Raw genomic sequence first — 23,997 nt, forward strand, 5'->3', positions numbered from 1 at the left:
TTTAGAAAGGACAAGCCCTTATGGGAAAGAGAACAATTAAAGTCTGTTTGCTTTTTGTTTGAGTAGAGTGGGATCATTTTTCCCTAAAGGAACCAATGTTGCTTTTGGTCTCAAATCCTGTAAATATACTGCCAAACTGATATATCATAGAATAATGAAGGGAAATGATTTTGCTGTAAAATGGCCCCTTGTAGCAGCTATAATATTTTAAAGCACAGGTATATCAATCTATAAGAAGCACACGTTGTTGTGGGAGAAGAAAGAATTTCCTTTCAGGGTGGAAAAAAAACAACATACAAACTGCAAGCATCATATGACTATGCTTTTCAATTCTTAAATTTTGTCAACTTGCCTCTGGAAACTCTAATCCCCCTAACCCAACAATAAGAAATCTAACCCTTGCCCACCCCACAAACTGTTTATTGGCTGATGCTGCTGGAGGCACAGTCCTGCACTGGAACTTGCTCGCCTTTCATTCCTCCACTACAGGATACCAAGACTTTGCCAAGTAACTAAATCAAAATGGAAAACAAGTCAAGTGATAGGGACAGAGCTAGTATTTTCCTCTCTGCTGAATGTTACACAATGGCCTGTGAGTCCTCCCATGAGCCACATTCTTCAAAGCTGTGGTGGCTTGTGGCCAGGTTTCTCAACTCCCCACAAACACACCCCTGCACGCACATGACAGCAGCTAGCTGCTTATCCTGAATACCAAAGTTTTTCTAAAATTTAGTTTATGTTGAGAATATTATAAAACTCTCCAAAGATACACACAAACCTGGCCTGACTTTTATGTGAAACATGGATCCAGATAGGTCAAACACTACACTGTTCATGAATTTTAATTACTAAAACATATATGATCACATTCTATTGTTCAGCTTTTTCTGTTTATGAAATAAGCTAGATAAGCTATTCCTATAAAATGGTATTTGATAATTATATGTTTCACCTAAAACTTACAGATTATCTACTTCACAGAAAATAAACAGACTATTAACTCCCAGGTAGTAACTTGGCAAGTGACATTTCCCTAGCGTCAGACTTGACTATGGTAGTCATGGGACTCAATAACAACAAATAAAAACAGGAGAGTAGCTTGGACCCTCTTTTCACTTTTCAAACTGAGACCCTCTTCTCACTTTTCAAAAAGCAGCTGATTTCACTTAATATTCCTCTTAATTGGTAACTTGTATAATAACCAAATTGGAGTATCAAGTATCATAATGAAGTTGCAAATTACATAATGTATGCTACATTATGGTCCAGTAATATAAATTTTTCTATTGTACCATTATTAACCTCAACATGAAAGGGGTTCATCTATATACAAAATAAGAATTAAAATCAGTTGAAATATGTGTTATTGGCTGATGCCGCTGGATGCACAGTCCTACACTGGAACTTGCTCGCCTTTCATTCCTCTGGGAAAACTTTTTAAAATGACTTTCTCTCAATAAAATCTGAACAGTTCTAAAGGTTGGCTATGTATACCCCTAGAAGTATCTATCACTAAGACAGAGGGTATTTGAAGTCATAAGGTTAAATAAGGTATCTTTTCCAGAAGTCATCATTTTCCCAGATTAGGAAGAAAGACACTATTTTACATAAAAGCAGACACAGAAAATGCAAAATGTTCACTTGTTAATTAATTTATTCATTTCTTTTGCAGTCCTGGGAACTGAACTCAGGGCCTCACATATGCTAGGCAAGCAATGAGTTACATTGCCAGCCCTTTTTATTTTGAGACAAGGTCTTGCTAAGGTGCTCAGGCTAGCCTCAACTTGTAATCCTCCTACCTTAGCCTCTAGGTGCCTGGGATCATAGGCATGTGCCACTGTGCCCAGAAAAATACACTTTTAAAATAAAAGAAGGCTTCAAATAAATTCCACATTATTTCATACCACATTTCTGAAACTCCAGAAATCTATGTTCATACTGCTAGATCAAATTACTACAGATCATTATTAAAGCTTTGAACTTCAGAACATCATGTATGACTTACAGCTAGAATTATGTCCCCCAAATTTAGAGAGAAGGGACAAGGGAGCAGGGATGAGGGAATATAGGAAAGGAGAGGGCAGTAGGGAGAAGGAAAAGGAAAAGGAAGAAACCTTTGAATACTTAGTAAATTCGTAATGATGAAATTGTAGTCGTTTTTTTCTCAAACTACATGGTTTCCCAGTAGGTTGAAATAATAAGCCTTTACAACTCAGACATATAAAGCACATGAAGTGTCACTCAGTCAATAACAGTGATCACCAGTAAACAACCCCAACCTATTATGCCACTGAGCTAGATGCTATGAAGATTTTTAAAGTTGCCAGTAGTAATCTTTATCTGTTTGAAGATTATAATTTTGCTCTCTGCTTCCTACAGTCTCATTCCCATTACTCATACCCTTACAAACCTCTTCTACAACCAAATGTGCTTTCTAATTGCGAATTACCTGGAATGCCCTTCTTTCCACTCTCTTCCTGATGGCATCTAACACATTTGCCTGCCCACAGACAAATTAATGTTTCTTCCATGAGACCTTCCTTGCCAGACTCCTTCCTCAGATAATTAATACTTGATTTTTATACTAATCACACTGTATTTTAATCAATACATACTTTTATTGCATTGCTTATTTTTAATCATTTCCATTTTCTCAACACCAAACAGACTGACTAGCACACAATGGGAGGAAGAGCTGTAACATAATTTCTAATGGATGTTTCTGGAACTCTTCAACTTACCAAAGTTGAGGTAACAATCAATACTGTTATCTCTAAACAGTATAATCAGATGCCAGGTCAGCATTTGGGAGAGATGTGCTTATGAATCTGTTATTTCTGAAGTAGCTGAGGTCACCAATGAATGTTAAGGTGAGCCATATCAAAGGTATCTACATGTAGAGCAACTGACAGTCTCCAACTGAATCCTGATTAGAGATGACAACTCTTTTGTGTGTGTGTGTGGTGGTGAGGACTGAACCCAGAGTCTTGCACCTGCTAAGCAATTGCTCTACCACTGAGCTACATTCCTAGTCCCAGGTCCCAGTCCTCTTGACACCTTATTTTGAACTGTAGCCTTTACAACAAAATGACTTTATTATTAAAGTATTTAAAATGATAAAAACTACAACAATAATGCCAAATGAAATTAATTCAGAAGGAATTTTCTTACAATTTTCTTTCAACGTTCTGGCCTTAATGGGCCTCCAAAATTGGGCCTGGTGGCACATGCCTGTAATCCCAGCAACTTGTGAGGCTGAGGCACAAGGATGGCAAGTTCATGGCCAGCCTGAGCAACACAGAGAGACCTGTCTTTAAAAAACAAAAACAGGCCTCCTAACATGTAGAATATTTGACCTGACCTAAAAGTTTGGCACGTTCCAGCTGTTGTTCAAGTAGTGACCATATTAAGTATAATGGTAGAAGGCAATCACTAAGGAAAAAATAGAAAAGAACCAGCTAAGAAAACCAAGGTATGAGAGGGAATTCTAAAAAGAAATACTCCACAGTCAGAAACTACTGTATGGACAAGCTTACAAGATCTCTGGACTGCTGTTCATTTGACAACTGTAGTGTAGAGAATATACAAGTAATTTTTTATTGTCCTATATTCATCTCTAAGGAGGACTTCATTTCTGACAGCATCATTTGAAAATAATAATTAAAACTGTGTCCCAAAAGCATATATTCTTCACTAGAACCTCCTACAAGGAACATAAAGTGACTTAAATTGCTCCACTGATGTCCATTCTGTTTTAAATTTAGTTTCTATATATACATCTCCTCTTATCTGTTTATAAGGATTTGATTCTTAAAAAACAAAAACAAACTTGATCATTCATTCAACATATTTTTTCTTGGGTCACACAAGAACTTTCTGTATTCCAAGTTTCAAAGTCTGGGAAATAGGACTACATCACTGGAGAAAACAGTGGCAATTTGTTCTAAATACAAAATAGCTTATTTTCCTTTGGCAAATCTCCAGGGGATTTGGGTGGAGGGAAAGGATACTCCTCTCTGGAGAGATCAGGCTCTGAACCTGGACAACTGTCAAAACTTGCTGTGGGTGGAAGAGAATTTTTTTAAAATTATTTATCTTTCACATCACTCTGGAAACAGATTAAAGATTTCTGCCTTATTAACAGTTTTCTACTCTTTGGCCTTTTGTTGGTGTTCATCTCTATTCTGGCAGCACCCATTAGCTGATTTAATGGTACCAAAGGGCTGAGAAGTATTGCTGTCCAAAAGAAAAAGCATTCTCTCACAGGGACTGGGAAGGCAATCTGCAATCACAACAGTAGCTACTTGTTAATTTTCTATTTGAAACGCAGTGATGTCAATAGTATTGTACCCTGCCAGCCACCATGGGGTAAAGTACATTTTGAAACCAAAACAAACTTCCTACGTGCTGGCAAGTCAGAAGTGAGAAAACGGTTGATAACCATGGTGTAAGACACTGCCTTAGTTTTATATATAAAAAGCACACAAGAATTACATCTATTTTTTTTTTTTACATAAGTTTAATTCTCTCACAGCACCATTCCTACCCAGAGCTCAGTGTAATTGTTTTATTATATCAAATTATCCTCTGGGACGACAGAGAAAGATGAAGAAATATTGTCAGGGATCTCTAATAAAACAGAGATCCTTACATAGCATGAACACCACACTTGAAGAATGCTTTGTAATGTAACTGTTCATTTAAAAGCATAAAATGAAAATAACAAAAGTGCCTTTAAAAATGGCCCTACTAATTAGATGTGATTAGTAGAATCATTTTAAGGCTGTGTTTCACTTAGGAGGAAAGATATGTTTTATTAACACTATGACTTAAGAAGTAATTTATCCCTAGAAGGTAAATATTCACAACTTGTATGGAATGCAAGTGACCTAAAATGGAGCACTACATGATTAAAAGTGGTAAATAACAAAGCTTACTATTGGCAGATGGCAAATGGTTTGACATTGCTGGACATCTGCCAATTTAGTCAAGTCAGACAAGAATTATTTTTAAGGTTCCATTTTTGGCACAATTTTCCTAAAATTAAAAAAAAAAAGATTTTTTTCATTTGTTGACAGGGAAGGATATAAAAGTTGGGGCAAGAAAAGGATACAAGAGAGCAATTGTTGGCCCATGTGCTTGTTTTGTTTAATAACCCTGAAGCATATCAGTCATTTGGAACCTCTAGAAAAATAAAATTCACAGAATTTAAAATATTCTGGTAATGACAGACAATTGACATTTTGATGTATGTTTTTATTTCTAAATTACTTAATTGTTCTGAGTTTTCGCTTTCATTGTACTATATCACATTTTTTTTCTGACCCAACTAAAAAGAAGTTTTTGAATTATTTTTGGAGGCAACCTAGCATAACACAATTCTCCTGAGCATGCTTTCCTTTGATAAGGCAGAAATTTCTTTAGCTTTATATTAGGGCACTGACAGTTCCGCAGGTAGACTGTGAACATGCCTTAAGCAATACTTTACTTTATAAAACCCTTCTGAGAAGGAAAAGGTGTTCAATGGATTAACAACATTACAATAATCTCCTAAAAGGTTTTACCAAGTAAAAGACAGGGTTCAAGTTGTGAGTGGGTGGTAACACTACACTTTGTGACTTAATTCTATTCATATTTGTCTAAATCTTAGTTTGACTCTCCTCTGGAAAAGCCCAGAAAAAGATTAATTGAGAGAGGAATCTGAGCTCTAGTATTTATATAATAAATATAAGTATTAAGCCTCAGCTCAGTACTTCACAAGTAATACTGTACATTCTTTGCTTTTTAATTTATAAACAATAACTGTATACTGATTCTTTCAATAGCTCAGAAAAATTATATAGTTCCATGAAATTGGGAAACAGAAAGAGTCAGGCTGAGAGAAAATGCTCCATTTTTGTTACCACTGCCAGTCAAAATTCTGGCTGTTCATCACAAAACGACAGTTTGTGTGGCTCTCTTGCCTAAACACATTTCAACGTAAGAATATAAGAACTATTTCTCTAACTAAAGAAGCCAGTAAAGTCTAGAGATTACATTTCCAAAATATAGCTACATTTCCTTTCAGATACTGCAGGATAAAAGTCCTGAAACATTTTTCAGGATCAGCAACATTTCTCATCTCATAGAACAAAAGATATATGAAGGGTCCTTTGAAATGGTGAAAATTAAGACTTAACATTTATTCAGTATTTTCTTCCAAGAATACCAACATTTCTCAAATACTGCAAGTCAGCAAAACCAAGCTTCCTCTTCATGTGACCCAATACATAAAGCAGCAAGTTCTAACTACTTTCAAGAGAGCTCTAAGAGCTCAGTATCACCAAGTTGCTCTTTAAGAAAGCCTTCTCCATTTACAAAAATAGCAGTCTTGTAAAGTCGTTCGGCTCTGTCTAAATTGTGTTATGTTTACAAATGTTTTAACTGCAAAGATGGAATTTCTAATTGAAAAAGAACCTTATTTAGAAGAGACTGAATTTTTTTTTTTTTTAACAGCTCTGCCAAACACAAGCTGTTCTGTAAAGGAATAATTGTGAATCAAGCTGGAATAAAGTGAATAAAAACTAAAAATAAAATAAAGACATCACAATCCTAAAGAAAAATGCTACAATTGGTCATACCAATGACCCAAATGCCAGAGTTATGTCTGTCAGTGACACCACAGTAAAATTGCTTCCCTCAAAAGTAGCCCTATATATTAACATACCTATAGCATCTTTTACTAAAGCCTAACAGCACTATCAAAAAATTGATCTAAACTTGGTTTTTTTCACTTACATTTAGGAAAATAAGTTCCTGTATAGTTACCACACCTTGTATTTACTACTACTGTTTGGTTTTTTCCTAATCTGAAAATTTTCTTCAAGTTTCAAAGGAGATATATGCCCTATTTTTAGTCATTACGATTTTGGTGAAGAAATCTAAGTGTACTCTTCCTTAACTTCTAGATTTTTCCCTTATTCCAATTTAGTCATTGCATTCTCAGATTAGAAAGCTCATATATTTTTATATTTAACTTTAGGTTATTTTAATGACTGGAAATTCAAGCATGTATGTATGTATGTATTGTGGTATGGAGATTGATCCTAGGGATGCTTTACAACTGAACCACATCTCCAGCTCTATTTTTATTTTAAGGGTCTCATTAAGTTGTCAAGGCTGGCCTCAAACTTGCCATCCTTCTGACTCAGTCTACCAAGTTGCTGCAATTTTAGATATGCCCCACTATGCCTGGTTGAGTAGATTTTGTGATCACAGAAAATCTCATGTCAACCTCAGTTTTTAGGCAAGGGTAAAAGAGACAGGTTTGGGGTTAAAAATTTTAAATGCACAGGGTTTCCCATACAGGCATCTTGAGATTTTTCTATTAAAACAACAATCTGAGAAGCGCACTCAAATAAAATGTAATTGACATGACCCTTGATCAATGTGGGTTTGAACTAAAAATTTAGATGCAGATTTTTTTTGGAGATGTTTGATAATTTTAAAAACTTCCAGATGAACCATATAGCCTAGAAATATAAAAAAAAAAAACCTAATGCGTTACCTAATTAATTTGCTGAATTTTTATGTTTGTATAAAGTATCAGTTGAAAAGTAAACAGTTATTTTTAAAAGTTAGGTATGTCATAAAAGCATAAAGCATATATAGGTAAGAGTTTATCATTTACCCACAAAATATTCATAAATCTATCATAAGAAGTTAAAATTTATAAAAATTTATGCGCACAGACCACAGGTGGCAGCATTCACAAATGAGAGAAATGGAAACAATGGAAAAATGCAGCATTAAACTGCAACTGAACAAAATCAACTGCAGTACATACTGTACTACTGTAATAATTTTATAGCCACCTCCTGTTGCTATTTCAGTGAGCTCAAGTGTTGCCAGTATTTGCCTCAGACACCATGTGACATTAATCATCTCCCCATGAGCAGTTCATCTCTTCAGTAAATTTTATATGGCAGTAAAAAGTGTTATCTTGCAGTTCTTGAGTATTTTTCTCCATATATAATATATATCGAGTACAAAATATGATTAACAGAATGTTTATGTTATCAGTAAGGCTTCTGGTCAAAGCAGACTGTAAGTTGTTAAGTCTGTAGGGAGTCAAAAGTTACATGCTGGTTTTTTAAAAAATATTTTTTATTTTAGGTGGACACAATATATTTTATTTGTATGTGGTACTAAGGGTCAAACCCAGTGCCTCCTCTCACATGCCAGGCGAGTGCTCTACCACTGAGCCACAACCCCAGCCCCTATACTGTTTTGTTTTGTTTTTTTTTTACTACACAGGAAGTTGGAACCCCTAACTCTTGTGTTGTCCAAAGGTCAACTATACATTATCTCAAAAGTTACTAGGCTCTTCATCATATAGGACTTACTAAAATAAAATTGACATTAATTTGGAGTATTCTCCAAAACAAGGCTGGGGTTGTGGCTCAGAGGTAGAATGTTCACCTAGCATGTGTGAGGCACTGGGTTCGGTCCTTAGCACCACTATAAAAATAAAAAATAAAGACATTATGTCCATCTATAACTAAAAAATAAATATATATATAAATAATACTCCAAAACAAAATAACAGAATCTAAGAGATTCTGAAGGTCTAAGGAAATGGTATTTCTTTCAGTTTCCTTATATACCCACAGCTATAACATTTATCCACACAAGTTGAAGTTTTTGGTTGTTTTCACTAGACACTTAGATCTTTACCAACACTGCCCCCACAAAGAAAGGGAAAACCACAGTAGACACCCCTCTTCACAAGGAAAACATAGTCATTAAAAATGACAATTTTTTGCTATCATTAGACATATATAATAGAAAAGCAACTATAAGAGAATAAAAATGCTATATCACTTTCTCCAAAGGGATTCCCAGGCCCATACTTATCCTATTCATGTAGAAGCACTTTTACCCCAGAATAATCATACCTAAAGATTTAAGACAGAGATTCAGATACAGCATTCTCTTCCTAAACGTCCTTTCACAAACCAACATACTGAAAACATGATGAGACCAGTTATGGCAAACTACTAAGACAGAACCACGCCAGCTAGCTTCAGTCCATGGTAAACCCCTGTTATGTTTACCTCAACTCCCATCTGAGACATATACACTTAGCACTTAATTATATTGTGGTGATGTTGTTTTGTTTTGTTTTATTTTACAGAACTAGAGAATGAACTCAGGGACGCTCACACTCTACCAGTGAGTGAGCTATACTCCAAGGCTTTGTAAATTTTTATTATTCTGGGACAGGGTCTTTCTTAAATAGCCAAGGCTGGCCTCAAACTTACCATCCTTCTGCCTCAGTCTTCCCAGTAGCTGGGATTACAGGCATGCACTGTTGTGCCTGGCTAATCATATACTTCTCAAAGGGGCTTTATAATAATATATTTTGTATTTTACCTAGACTATAAATCCTCAAGGGCAGGGCTCAGCACTTCTACTTGTTTTACCCTATCTCTAGTACCTAGTGCACAGTCAATGCCTAATAGGTGCTTGTCAGTTGATCTGTACTTGCCTTTAGGAGTCCTTTGTCAGTGCCAGGAACTAAGCCACTTCATATGAATTCCCATTTTCACCAAAGATTTCAAATCAGAAAACATGATCTTAATGGTTAATGGTATGTAGGACTGTTAAGACATAGTCTCATATGTATTTGACAACCACCCATTATTAGTCATACTAGACTGAGTGTTCAAAGGAAGTTCAAAACAAACTCTAAATTATCTCACCTAAAAGTACAAAGGATAGGAAAGAAGAAAGTTTGCAAGAAAGGCCACGTTGTATTTTACTGGGTATAGTAAAAATGCTGCTAAAAGATGAATAATCTTAACTACTGCTTATTCCTAACCACTATTGGACCTGTAATAGTATCCTAAAAGTACTCAAATTTTCATTTTAAAAAAGACTGAGAAACTTCTAATTAACCTTCACTTGACAAAAAAGACAGGTTCACTTTGCAAAGAGAAGGTATCAAACTCAAATATGTTTGTGATAATGGCTCAAACTAAAAATCCTAGACAAAAATAGAATACAGTTTTTTATATGATTTCCAAAAAAGTTTCTCCATTAGAAAAATTCCATTTAGAAAAAAATTTATTTTAATATTGAATCACTAACCAGTGCTAACCCTCAAGCTCTTGCCTAAAAAATCATTTTTTATATTACTAAACTAAGCATTGTTGACTGCAATTTTTTAAAAAGGAATTTTATTATCTTACTATGGTAAATTCTAAGGCCAACTGAAATTCAGAAAGTAACAGGCAAATGCCTATTCATCATGAGTAAATTAACCTACATAAATTCAAATGAAAATTAAAAATGTATGAGTTAAAAAATAGTGAAAAATCAACCACAAATATCTTTCCTTCCAAGCATAGCGGATCAGAATGTGCTAAACAAACATTTTTAATTTCTAATAAAATGCTCAACAGAGCAAGAACAAAATTTTAATATACCATATTTGAAATTCACTAAAATAGTTTCAGATCACTTCTTATTTAATACACTCCTATCTTTACCTTAATTATTTCAAAGCTTTCAAATGAGCCAAATTCATAATCACTTTTTTACAAAGAGAAGAATCTCTGTAAAGATATAAAGATGTGTACATGTATGTATATATCATATACTCATACATGAGCACACACATACTTTTTAATTGTGGTAACATAAGAATGACTCAAGATAACACCTGTAAGCACCAACTGGCTATTTCAATAACAGTCTCCACTGTTAGCAGTATTTACGGAAATTCATGGAATCCTATTATGTTTTCCTAAAGCAATTAATTCTAAAGGAAGAGAGACATTAGCTTTCAAAAAAAGTTGTCTTCCCAAACCCCCCCTCCAAACCTCCCCCCCAAAGAATACTGTTCCAGCTAGTCATGGAAACTTCCATGAAAGACTCTATTTGTTTAAATAATTTTACAGGCTTTTAACAAGTCAAATTAAACTTATGAGGAGGGCTTGGGTTGTAGCTCAGTGGTAGAGTGCTTGCCTCTCATGTATGGTGCCCTGGGTTCAATCCTTAGCACCACATAAAAATAAAGATATTGTATCCATCTACAACTAGAAAAAAGAATTTTTTAAAAAAACTTTTGAGAATAAAAGTTACCCACACAAAGAAAAGGCCAGAAGCAAAACAGATTGACATAACTGCAGATGAAAATCACCGAAAAGAGTCTATATCCTAAATCAGCTGAAACTCATGTTAATATTAAGATAAAAAACTATGTAGACAGAACAAGTTGACACCATTTCAAGGACAAGATACCTATATAAATTTGAGACATGTTGAGGAAATGTTTTCATAATAATCAAAAAAGATTTGTAGCAGCTTCTATGCTAATTATAGTAAGACTCTTAAGACTCAATTGAGGTTCTCCATCTGCTGTACCAATTCAAATACTGAAAGACATGTACCCTCATCCATAAAACCATCACACTCAGGAGGCATTTTCCCATGGTACAACAATCTTATCAGAAGTCCCATTATAAAGCACAATCACTAAGTATCTCCTAAGTGGGTCATATTACCTAGAATATACTATAGGGACAAACTGTTCTCTTTGAAGCAGGAGTAGAGAACAAAACTATTATCCTTGGAAAGGGAAGATGTTTTGAGGATAGCAGATAGATATCTCTCTGTGTATCTTCCTAAAATATTTTCAATCTTCAAATGGGAGATTTCTCACACAAACACACAAAACACAATTATTTTGATTTGGCATTTAAACTAAATAATCTTAATAACAAAAGGTGGATAGCCTGCTAAAGAAACATTCATTATAAATTGTTGTTTAAAAATACAAAGAAAACCAAGATGTTTATGTCCTCATGGAATGCATACAATTTAGAAAAAACATACATGATCTACAAAGAGGGAAATGTATAATATAAAGTGGTGTGGATTAAATTCATGTAAGTGACAAAAATAATGAATCCCATGAATTTAGAGAGACAACTTTGGATAATCAGACTTTGTGAAAAGTATGTATCTTAGCTATGTCTTAAAGGTAGTGTGAAAGCTGATCTGTGAATCAGAAAACCTAGGCTCTCATTCTGACTCTGTCATCAACCAGCTTGGTGGAACTGTTGAGCAAATATACAAAGGGACTTTAAATTTTGAGGACTAGACAAGGTGATGATTTTTTTTTTTTTTTTGGTGGTGGTGGTGGTGCTGCTGCTGGAGATTGAACCCAGAGCTTCACACACACAAGGCAAGCACTCAACCACTGGCTATATCCCCAATACAAGACTAAATGATTTTCTAACATCCCATGCAACTTTATGATCTATGGAAGTGTATGGATAGATTTACATTTATTACCTTTTAAGAATTTTTTTTTTTTTTTTTTATTCACAAGTAAGTCGCTCTTAGGAGCTACAAAGACTCTAACAATAAAATCAACATGATAATATGCCCTGGAATCTCACTTCCTTCAGCTACAAGTATATCATTTTGACAAGTATCTTTTATGACATATATCTTTCGTGTGTGTGTGTAAATAAGATTATACTGGAAATATTAAGTTGCAATTTGCTTTTTTATATAATGTATCTTGGAAATCTCTCCACATATATAAATATAGGTCTACATCATTGTTTTTACCTGTTGCAAAGTACAGGTATCATCATTTACTTAGCCATTTCTCTAATGACAGAATTCAGATTACTTCTGACTTGGGGTTGTTATAAACAATTTTGGGTTTTTTGTTGTTTTGGTTTTTTTTTTTTTTTTTTTGGTTCTGGGGGTTGAACTCAGACCACTGAGCCACATCCACCAGCCCTATTTTGTATTTTATTTAGAGACAGAGTCTCACTAAGTTGTTTAGCACCTTGCTTTTGCTGAGGGTGGCTTTGAAATAAAAAAGTGAGTTATAGCCAATAATGTTTACAGACTAATTTGAAAAATTCCCTTAGAAGTCAGTGGTAATGTTTTGTAAAAGTGACACAATCCTTAATATTCATTACCATTTAAATCTCAGAACTTACATTTACATTTATGTTTGTATATGTTGAGTATATATACATGTGTATTTGTGTGTGTGTGTGTATATACACACACTCACACATATACATATATCTCTACATATAAAATAGATTCAGCTTTGAGAAATGTGTTTATGGTATATATGCACACACAAATATATGCTTCTAAGGAAAATTTAAGTTTTATAATATTTACAACTTATCAAAGTACTTAATTATAAAATAAAACCTTATCATCATAGCTACAGAACCACAAGTACCAAATTTTAAATGAAATACAGTGAGTTCTAAGCTAATTTTTCCAGCAACTCTTTCACTATGTGTGTTGGGACAGGGTTTGTTTGTTTGTTTATACACACACGGGTGTGTGTACATATATATACACACACATATTTATATATTTTAATATATAAATACATATGCATGTGTATATATACATAAGAGATATATTCATATCAAGGAAAATGCTTCAGAGATATCAGAAAAAAACAAGTTTCTGTTAATACCTATTATTTACTGCACTTAAAAATGCATATAACTGGGACTGGGGTTGTGGCTCAGTGGCAGAGTGCTCGCCTAGCACATGCGAGGCCCTGGGTTCAATCCTCAGCACCGCATAAAAATAAATAAATAAAATAAAGATATTGTGTGCAACTAAAAACTAAATATTCAAAAAAATGCACATAACTACAAAAAAGGATTTCAGAGATCATCTAGGTTTCCTTTTTTGTTGTTGTTTGTTTTTTTGAGATAGGTTCTCATGTTGCCTAGACTGGTCTTAAACTCCTAAACCAAGTGATCCTCCACCTCAACCTCATGAGTAGCTGAGACTATTAGATGTGTACCATCATACCCAGCTGGTCTCCTCCTTGTACAGCCAAGAAAAACAAGATGCCCCAAAGCCAAATAACTTACACAAAATCTATAGCCTATTAGTGGGAGAAATGAAAGGAAAAATGGAATCTTTTGAATTCTGGTACAATTCTCTCACCAATTCATTACATATCTCAAAGAAGCCATTTGTGTAGGATTCCAGGTATCCTTTTTCACCATTTGGCTGCTATATATTGTAAGTATTAAAAACTACTTCTTCATTGGCTTTTCCCAAAATAAAAACAAAACAAGGAAGTCATTTGCTTCTGAGGTAAGTTCCAACTTTTCCTGATTATAGAAAAAGCAAAGAATATGTCATGCTTGTTCCAGTGCTGAATTAATTATTTTTCAAATTGTTTTCAAGAACTGGTTAGCAAGTAATCATATTCAGAAATTATATTCTCATTACTGAATCCTTATTTATACCTGTGGTTTTTCACTAGCTAGTAACACTCATGAGAATTTCAATTGACATTATGCACTAGAGTAAGTAGAAAAAAATAAAAGTACAAAAAATAATTACCCTCTCCCCACAACAGCTAAAATATATTTTAAAATATCTGAATCTCTTCATTTTTTAAAGAAAAATGAAAAAAAGAAAACTGAAGGCTAGTAAAAAGATTTCTGACTGATACACCTCTTGGTATAACTTGCCTACAATTTTATCTAAATAGAAATTTCTTTAAATGAAGATACTAGTTTATGAAAAAATATTTGAATTCTGGTTTATTAAACTTTCAATATTTATCAGGACTATTTACACTGCATTAATTCCTTTACCATATGCAGTGAAAGAATTCAGTAAAACAGTGTACTGACTTACAAGTCTAGTAGAATTCTGAGTAATTATTATAAGCACAATTACTAATGGCATAATCAATTTTATAGATCTAAAAAATTTCTCAAAGATGCAAATAAAGTAAATTTTAGTGTACTGCATCACCTAAAATATCCCAGGAAAATGAAATAAAATTTTCCCCTTTCATAGTTTGAAAAATGCATTCTTACAAAAAGGTACAGCTACACTGAGGTAGACCTCTGCGGTCACCTGCTATGATATTTGCCATATCAATTATTCAGGGTCTGACTTAATTACATGTTTACTTCTAGAAATAATTTTAGAATTCAAATTTTAAGTTATAAAACTTCTGGATTTTTTTTAAGAGCCAGTAATCTTATCTCTTTCCATACATGAGTTGTTGGACTATATAAACTTTGGGAATTGGACAGATGTAATACTGAGCCACTTTTTTCTAGAAAGCATTTGTTGTCTTTGAGTCAGCCTGTCACCTTACAGTATATGTAGCTAGGTTGGGGAACAGAAAGCATAGTCTTAATGAGCTATTTCTGACAAAGGTCCATACAGAAACTGTCACTCTATCTGGACACAACTGCAATGACTTAATTTGCACAGACTGCATTTTAGATGTTAATTTTGTCCTGGAATACTTCCTCTATTAACCCAAAATTTTATCTCCAAATTCACCCATTAGTTCATCTGTATCTCATATAACATTCAATTCTAACTCTAACAGGTGCTTATCTTTGAACTTGGACAGCTATTTTTAGTTGTCCACAGTTTTCAGCAGTCTTACTCATATAAAATGTTTAAAACATGCATTTACTTATTTATAAAATACATCAATTATATGTCTCTGACAAATAAATGATGGTGCTATTCTTCATACTATTTGATAATGTTAACTTACTTTATTTACTTATTTTTTGGGGGGAGGGGGCAGTACTGGAGATTGAACCCCAGGGATGTTCACCACTGTACTACACCCCAAGACCTTTTTATTTTTCCTTTTGAAACAGAGTCTTACTAAGTTTCCCAAACTGGCCTTAAACTTGCCATCTGTCTGTCTCAGCCTCCCAAGTAGCTGGGCCATATGTGACACTGCACCTGGCTTAAGAATTTTCCATACATAAGATTATGATATCTACATATATAAATGTTTTTTTCTTCTTTTCCAATCAAGATGGCTAACTACCTTGGATAGGACTTCTAGGACAATGCTAAGTGTAAGTCGTGAGGGTAAATATCCTTATCTTATTCCTGATCTTATGGGAAAAGCATTCAGTAGTTTACCATTATATATCTTATTAGTTGATACAGACATCAGATGATATACTAAGAAACCAATGCCCAATGATTTATTCATGTTTTGTTAAAAAATAAGGCAGAATAAAACTCCATCAAAATATCCATGTTTAATGGGAGCACAGTAGAGTCTAGGAAAAAATATGGCGTTCATTATCACATCCAAACAATTGTGATAAACATAAAACTTCTAATATATATGAAAGTTAAAATTATTTATGGAATTCTAGTCTTCAAATACATATAAAACGTTTTCCTTGTGGGTTGAGGTTGTGGCTCAATGGTAGAGCACTTGCCTAACATGTGTAAGACATTGGATTCGATTCTCAGCACCACATATAAATAAATGGATAAAAGAAACGTTTGTCAACATCTAAAAAAATATTTTTAAAAAATATTTTCCTTGAAAAAATGTTTACCAATTTCAAATCATGGAATGAAAAAGGAATAAGTCTCTTACAACTGAAACATAAACTCTATTAAATTGTTCTCCTTTATAAAAATTACATGTCCTTGTCTTAGTGCAATATATGATGCTCCAAATGAACTAAAGAGTCAATAAACTTCTAAAAAAATTTACAGATTTTCTTCTTACAAGCAGGACGAAATCCTGCATGGCAAAAATCCTTTAAGATCTTCCCACTTATTGAGTTCTCTCCTATAATTTATTTACATTTTAGGAGTTCATTAAATTTCTATTCCCTACTAAAATTATTTTTGTCTGCTGAGCTCTCATGAGTACATGTATACACACACACACACCCCACTTTTCACTTAGTCATAGTTTAATAACTTGTTGATTTTATTTATTTTCTACTTTTTATGGTACTCGGGTTTGAACCCAGGACTTCACACACAATACTAGGCAAGCACTCTACCATTAAGCATACCCCCAACCCTTGTAGATTTTAAAATCTATTCAATATCACCTATTATTCTTTCACTCAGTGAATATTTACTCAATGACTACTATGTGCTAAGGGTAAATAATACAAAGTCCCTACCTTCTTGAGACTTATATTTTAGCAAAAGAAGTCAAATAACACAAATGAATAAATAAGTAATCCAGGCATATATAAATGTTATGGTAACATAAAAGGCAATGTAATAGAGAGTAACTGGCAGGCAAATGTTCTCTAAGATGACTTAAGAACTAAATAATGATGAACTAGAGATGAACTAGAGCAAGGGCTTTATAAGCAGAAAAAACACCAGGTACAAAAGCCCTAATATGGAAATAAGCTTGGTATGTTTGAGGAAAAATTAAAAAAGCAATATCAGGTGCACCACAGGAAACAAGTGAGAGTGCTAGGACTTTGTAGGCCATAGATTTTATCTAGTTGCAATAGGAAGCCAGGGAAGGATTGTAAAGAGAGAAATGACTTTATCTGATAGATCCTCTAAGAAGATCAGACTTGCTATTATGTAAAGAATGAAATGTTAGAGAGAAATGAACAATAACAGTTAACAAAATATAATATTGTTCCTTTACAATGTTTCTTACTTCTCTTTCTCTCTGTTCCCACTTCTAATAATGGATTAATTCAAAAGCATCCAAGCTATTCTTCCATAGCTAGACAATACCTTTTTTTAAATGCTTTAATCATGCCTTTCTGCTACAAAAGTTTCAAATCACTTACCACTGCCAACAAAATAAAATCCAAATTCTCTGACACTCACTTAATAATATTCCACAATCTAATCCCAAACCACCTTTCCACCTTTGTCTTCCACTCTACTATTCCATTCAACATGGTTGACTCAATCTTTCCTGAACACAACTTACGATGCCAACTTCCTTAATATAGCTCTATGCACACTGACCCTTTTCCTTATTCTTTTCCTATATTCAAATTCTCTCTCTTCCCATGGCTCAACATTCATTATTCTTGGCTATCCAAAGCAGTAGTTTTTTAATTGATCCATAAGATATCATGATCCAGTTTACATAAGTTTCACAATTCTACATTTAACTTACTTCGTGCAATCCATTTTGGCATTTTCTATTGTTTTCAATTTCTTTTTCAACATAAACGGTCACACAGAACACTAATGATTTTCAGTTTTCCATTATTAGTGCACCTAGACATTAACTGGACACTTAAGTAGATCATAGTACTGAAAGATGAAACCCGTAAATACCAAACTATAATAGCCTTAACTGTAAGGATATAACAGGGTCACTACTTATACTTCATTTTATTTATCATCATACCAGCAGACTATTTATTAATCATCACTGTAAAGAAAGACTGATATTAAACACAGTTATCATAATTCATGATCAGATAAGATCATGATTTAGGAGTGCTTTATATTCACATCACCTTGTTTCAAACTGTAACTATCAAAGTCAAAATGGTCATTTTCAATGATACTGTAACCAACGCTTCCTGCCTTCCAACCTCATAGAATTACATAATAGCTTTGTAAAATGTGGGGATATAGTAACTCCGTAAGTGCTAGTTTTCCTCTTTCCTTAAGGGGTAAGTGAAAGTCCATATGTATGGAGGATACCTAATACCATTTTGTAAGACATCGTTCTCTTTTATTACAAATAGTCACTTCTCTGCGTAGGAAGGAATTATTAATTCTGTGTCCTCATTTGGCCCTTCCAGTTTTGCCAAAGTTTAATAAGGGTAAGCCTTTTGTTTTGATGGAATGACAGCTATTAAAGTTGAATGGCCTCTCCTGCAGTCAGCACTAAGGTTCTTGACCATTAAAGTCCTGTTTAAAGTTGTTGACTCTGTTAAAAAACATCATCAGTAATTTGAATTAAGAAAATGAAAAAGCAATGAAGCGACCTAAAATCTGTCCTGAATCCTTTCTTCTCTGGCAAAGGACCCAATTCATAAGCAAAATAAATTCTTAGTTCTTCAGTCTCAAAGAGTCATTAAGTTTACCATGAGATAATTCATATAGGTTCCTGAGGAATACAGAATATTTAAAGGTATTCTGTTTTCTCTCCATTTTCACCTTCTTGGACTGTTATGACCTGTTGTAGGTCTAGGGGACCAGGGATGGCATACAGGTAACAAATGCTCTGAACCATCTAGACCAAGTTCAACACAATCCACATGGTTTTAGGCAGAAATCAGCCCCCAGGACAAAATCAAGAAAGAATGCAAACTTCCATATTCAATCTAAATCACCCAAAGGTCCTTGATATGCTGTAGATATCTGGTATAATACTCTGAGTATTCCAGACCCCAAATCTCTACCATTAGGCTTCCCTCTGTAATCTGGGAGTATGAACCTCAACATTTGTTAGCTATTGTCTCAAGGACAGAACACAGGTTTTTAACAATCTTACAACTTTATTTAAGAGAGCCATCTGGAATTACTTTGCCAATCACTAACAATTTAAAATTATCACAGCATTTGCCCAAGTAAAAAAACAGACTCAGAGATTTATATCTAAGATTTTAGAACCAAGCTTAAAAGGAAAAAAAGCATTTTCTTAAATGAAGATTTATATGCATATGTGTGTATATGGATATATATAATACATATATTTATAGTGGCCAAATTTCAAGAATATGAATTATTTGAATTTCAAGAATATGAATTATAAAAATGCCTTTTCAGAATAAAGACAAAATTAAATTTACCATTTTGATGGTGAGATACCTTCTTCACATAAGATCATGCTTAAAGGCAAAGGACAGGTAAAGCCAAAATTCTATTTATCTCAAAGGATGCCAAAGCTGGTTTAACGTTTTTCTGTAACACATCAAATAAAAAACCATGCCTGATAAAAAGGACTATTAAATAAAACTAGGTGGGGGCCTAAAAATTTAATAACAATATAGGGGGGCTGGGGTTGTGGCTCAGTGGCAGAGCGCTTGCCTAGTATGTGTGAGGCACTGGGTTCGATTCTCAGTACCACATACAAATAAATAAAATAAAAAATTTCATCAACAATTAATAAAAATAGTTTTTAAAAAGCTGATGTTTTAAAAATATATATATATATAGGCTTAAATTTTTAAAAATATTTCTGTGCTGCTTTCCTGGTAAACACCTCCCCAGCCTTAAATCTCCCTGTGTCCTGTTAAGTCACAAGCTGGTAAATTTTCAAAAGTGGGAATGGGTTATTAAATCTGGTTTTGTTTTGGCACTGACCCTGTGACACATGCTACTAAATTAAGAGTTTTATTTATAGTGATAAAAAAAACTTTGAAAAACATATCTTCAAAAGGTTAATCCTGTATCACCTTTCAGCAAAGGCTTAGAGAAGAAAGGGAGGGAAGAAGACAAAAAATTAAAAAAATAAAGGAAGAGGAAGAAATAATTTGAGAAATAAAGAAATGAAAAATGTGTACTAGCCCTTCTAGATTAATAAAGAATGTATGTCTATTAGCCCTTTTAGGGCTAGCAGAAGAGAATGAGAGAATCATACCGTAAGTATTATAGCTTAGTAAACTATTCAGAAAGTCTCATACCTAAGTAAATAAAAGACCTTCACTGGAGATGTCATACAGCCCAGGTAATACAGAGATGCATGTTGTACATGTGTCACAATCAGACACTAGATTAAACAACTTATAGGGTATATCTAAGTAAATACTATGAGTGATACACATGTCATTTTCTCTCAGGTTTTCTAAGTTATCAGTAAGTCAGAAATGATATCCAGAATGCCTGAAACAAAATTTGCTCAAAAGATTTTAAAACCTCCATTCCAAAGAGTTATTTAAAAAAAAAAAATCTCTTTCAAATGTTAAAAGAAGTTTTTGCCAGGTTTCCAATGGGGGTCTATCAAGGGCCACATCCAAATGGACGACAGAATTATAAAAGTCACATATTTATCAGTAGTTAATCCTTGTAGCCCAAAATATACTCTACACTTCTATTTAAAGTTCAATGTTAGAGTTTAGTTTTAGAATCCTCAGAGAGATCATTTCTTGATCTTTTCATGGTCTTTCCTGCAATGTTTTAAATCATCCATATCTTTAATATACTAGAAATGTAATTCAGAAAATAGATTTTTTTTTTTAAAAAAAAAGGAAGATCTCCTGCTGAACTGCATTGTCACTAACAAAATGTCTTTTACCAGACCCCTGAACTTTGAGTTCCAATTTTATCCTTCATTCAATATTAACGCCATCGTGTACTATATATCCAAATCTCAGGCACTGAGGATACAAAAGTGAACAAAACAGAATCCTTGCCTTTGAGGCAGTCATAGTTCTAGTCATCTGACAGAAGAGACACATCAACAAATAATTACAATGCTACTTAATCAGTCTTACCATAGGAGATAAGAACAGAGCAGTGTGCACACAAAGTGGTAAAAGTCACTAAGCCTGCCTGAAGGACTATGCTAAGTTTTTCAAAACGTTGTGACATTTAAACTTATCAACAAGGAGGCAGCTAGGCAGTCAACCTGTAGGATCCCTTCTATTTAAAAAAAAAAAAAAAAAGTATCACAAAAAGTTGAAAATCTAGTTAAAACTTGAGAACATTATGTTGAGTGAAATAAGCCAAACTCAGAAAGTCAAGGGTCATGTTTTCTCTCATATGTGAAAGCTAGAGAGGAACAAGAAAGATGTGGGGGGTTCTCATGAAAATCAAAGGGAAATCAACAGAATAGAGGAAAGGGGCACAGGATGGGGGAAGTACTGGGAAGTGACAGTGGCCAAATTCTATTGCTATATTATATTCATATACAAATATGTAACAACAAATTCCACCATGAAGCAGAATTATAATGCACCAATTAAAAAAAAAAAATGCGGAGGGCTGGGGTTGTAGCTTGGTGATAGAGTGCTTGCCTCCCACACATGAGGCCCTGGATTCAATCCTCAGCACCACATAAAAAATAATAAATAAATAAAAATAAAGATATTGTGATCATCTACAAATAAAAAAAATTTGGAAAAAATGATTGGTGTAAACAGTTCAGAGCTTGTTGGTTATTATCTAATCTCTCTTTACCAAATGAGTATATTTGACTTCTACAGTCATGTTTTCTCTCAAACTTGTCCTCTTCCTATATTCCTTTTCTGAAAAATTGGCACTTCCATCTAAAATTTAACTATCCAAATCCAACTAATCACTAATTTCTATTGTTTCTTCTCCATACTTTTTTGTCTGCCTCTACAGCTACTATCATGTCTTACCTATGTTACAACAACAGCTTTTAAAAGGGTCTTCATGTCCCTGGTTAGGCTCCCAACTAACCAATTCTTCACATTATAGCCAAAGTGATTTTACTGTTCCTTTTTTTTTTTTTTTTTTTAAACTAGGGATTGAATCTAGGGGTGTTTTCCCACTGAGTTAAGGCCCCAAACCTTTTTTTTTTTTTTTCTAATTTTGAGATAGGGTCTCACTAAGTTGCTCAGGGCCTCAATAAATCACTGAGGAACTTGTGATCTCTGGGATTATAGGCATATGTGCCACCATGCCCAGCCTCAAAGTGATCATTTCAAAACACAAATCTTTTATTCAGTTAGTTTTTTTAGGAGGTGATACTGGGGATTGAACCCAGGGGTGCCCTACTACTGAGTTAGAATTCCAACCTCCACTCCCCCACTTTTAAAAAAAATTTTAGACAGGCTCTCACTAAGTTGCAGAGGCTGGCCTTAAAGTTGGGATCCTCCAGCCTCAGTCTCTCAAGTAGCTCAGATTATAAATGCGCACCGCCAGGCCAGCTCCAAAACACAAATACCATCATACGTATGACAACTCATTTTAAAATGAATAAATGCTACCTATCGCTGAGAGAGAACTTTTCAGTATAGCTGACAAAACTCTTCAACATCTGGCCTGGTTTACCCTATACTATAATCTTTCATATTCATACTAAACCTCTTGCAGTTTCCTTAGTATTCATTGCTCACCCATCAACCTCTGCAGTCTTTCAAGACTCTATACAAAAGGGAATCAAGTGATCTTCCAAAATAATCTTTCTGCACCCTCAACCACCCTCTGCCTCCCATCACATACTTATTATGTTACACAGTATTTTAATTACTTCTTCTCTAACAAAGATGTGAGTTCCTTGAGGACAGAAACTATGTTAAACATTCTTATATTTCCTATGTAAAGCTTGCTGCTTGCTTACAATGATGTATATAGTTCATGCTTGATAAATATTTGTTGAAAGCATGAATAAATGAACAAACTGCAAATAAAGAATTAATGCACTCCAATTTTTCATATTTATTACCTATTCCAGAAACCTAATCCTTTAGCAAGACCATATTTAAGCCATGAGCCTATCATGATTTTTTAAAATATTTTTTTAGTTGTCAATGGACCTTTATTTCACTTATTTATATGTAGTGCTGAGAATCGAACCCTGTGCCTCACACATGCTAAGCAAGTGCTCTACCACTAAACCGCAACCCCAGCCCACCTATCATGATTAACCTGTTCTGAAAGGCAGAAATAAAAGAAAGCTACCCCACGAACTAAAAATTCAAATGAGCTTAAAATGTGTTTATTTCTTCTAGTTTAGGTAGCAAAAGCTTACTTTTTTAGTCATTTATTGAAAAAAAAAAACACATATATATCAGAATCATGACAGGATTTACATTTTAAAAAATAAAATTACAGTTATATATGTACTGTTACATTATTTTCACAGGTAAAATTATGAGTTTGCTTTTTAAATATAAGTAAGAACTACACCCATTACTGACTCACCGGTTCTTTTCCAGCTCATTATGTGTGGATCTAAAAGGAAAAAAAACAAAAAAAGAACATTAGCCACACTTGTTAATAAAGCTATAGAAAGGGGAGTTAGTTTAGTTACTGCTATGTCATGACCCTATAATTTAACAATGAAACATATGGTCACACTTCTACAATGTCATGCATCAAAAGGCAAAGTCTACATTTATTAGAACTTTTCTTTCAGACAGTGTTTTCAGCTGACAGTGTTAAATATTCTGAAATTGAAATTTGTTATTCTAATAAAATTAATACTAGCACATGCCTTCCTGCCTATACCTAGAGCATCCTGTATTTTGTTGAATACATTATACCAGAAATTTTTATTAAAATATT

General features: G+C 33.8%; 1 protein-coding gene across 3 annotated transcripts in view; it reads right to left on the reverse strand.

The window, feature by feature from the left end:
* The window catches only part of Mxi1 (MAX interactor 1, dimerization protein), a 73,623-nt gene that overhangs the window by 8,533 nt on the left and 41,093 nt on the right, over positions 1-23,997 (reverse strand). For all 3 annotated transcript variants that reach the window (XM_027930376.3, XM_071610928.1, XM_027930378.3), the window contains exon 3: positions 23,635-23,664. In XM_027930376.3, coding sequence (XP_027786177.1) covers positions 23,635-23,664 — 30 coding nt within the window. The remainder of the gene's footprint in view (positions 1-23,634; positions 23,665-23,997) is intronic.

The sequence above is a fragment of the Marmota flaviventris genome, chromosome 4, assembly GCF_047511675.1.
Source record: "Marmota flaviventris isolate mMarFla1 chromosome 4, mMarFla1.hap1, whole genome shotgun sequence".
NCBI classification, from domain to species: domain Eukaryota; kingdom Metazoa; phylum Chordata; class Mammalia; order Rodentia; family Sciuridae; genus Marmota; species Marmota flaviventris.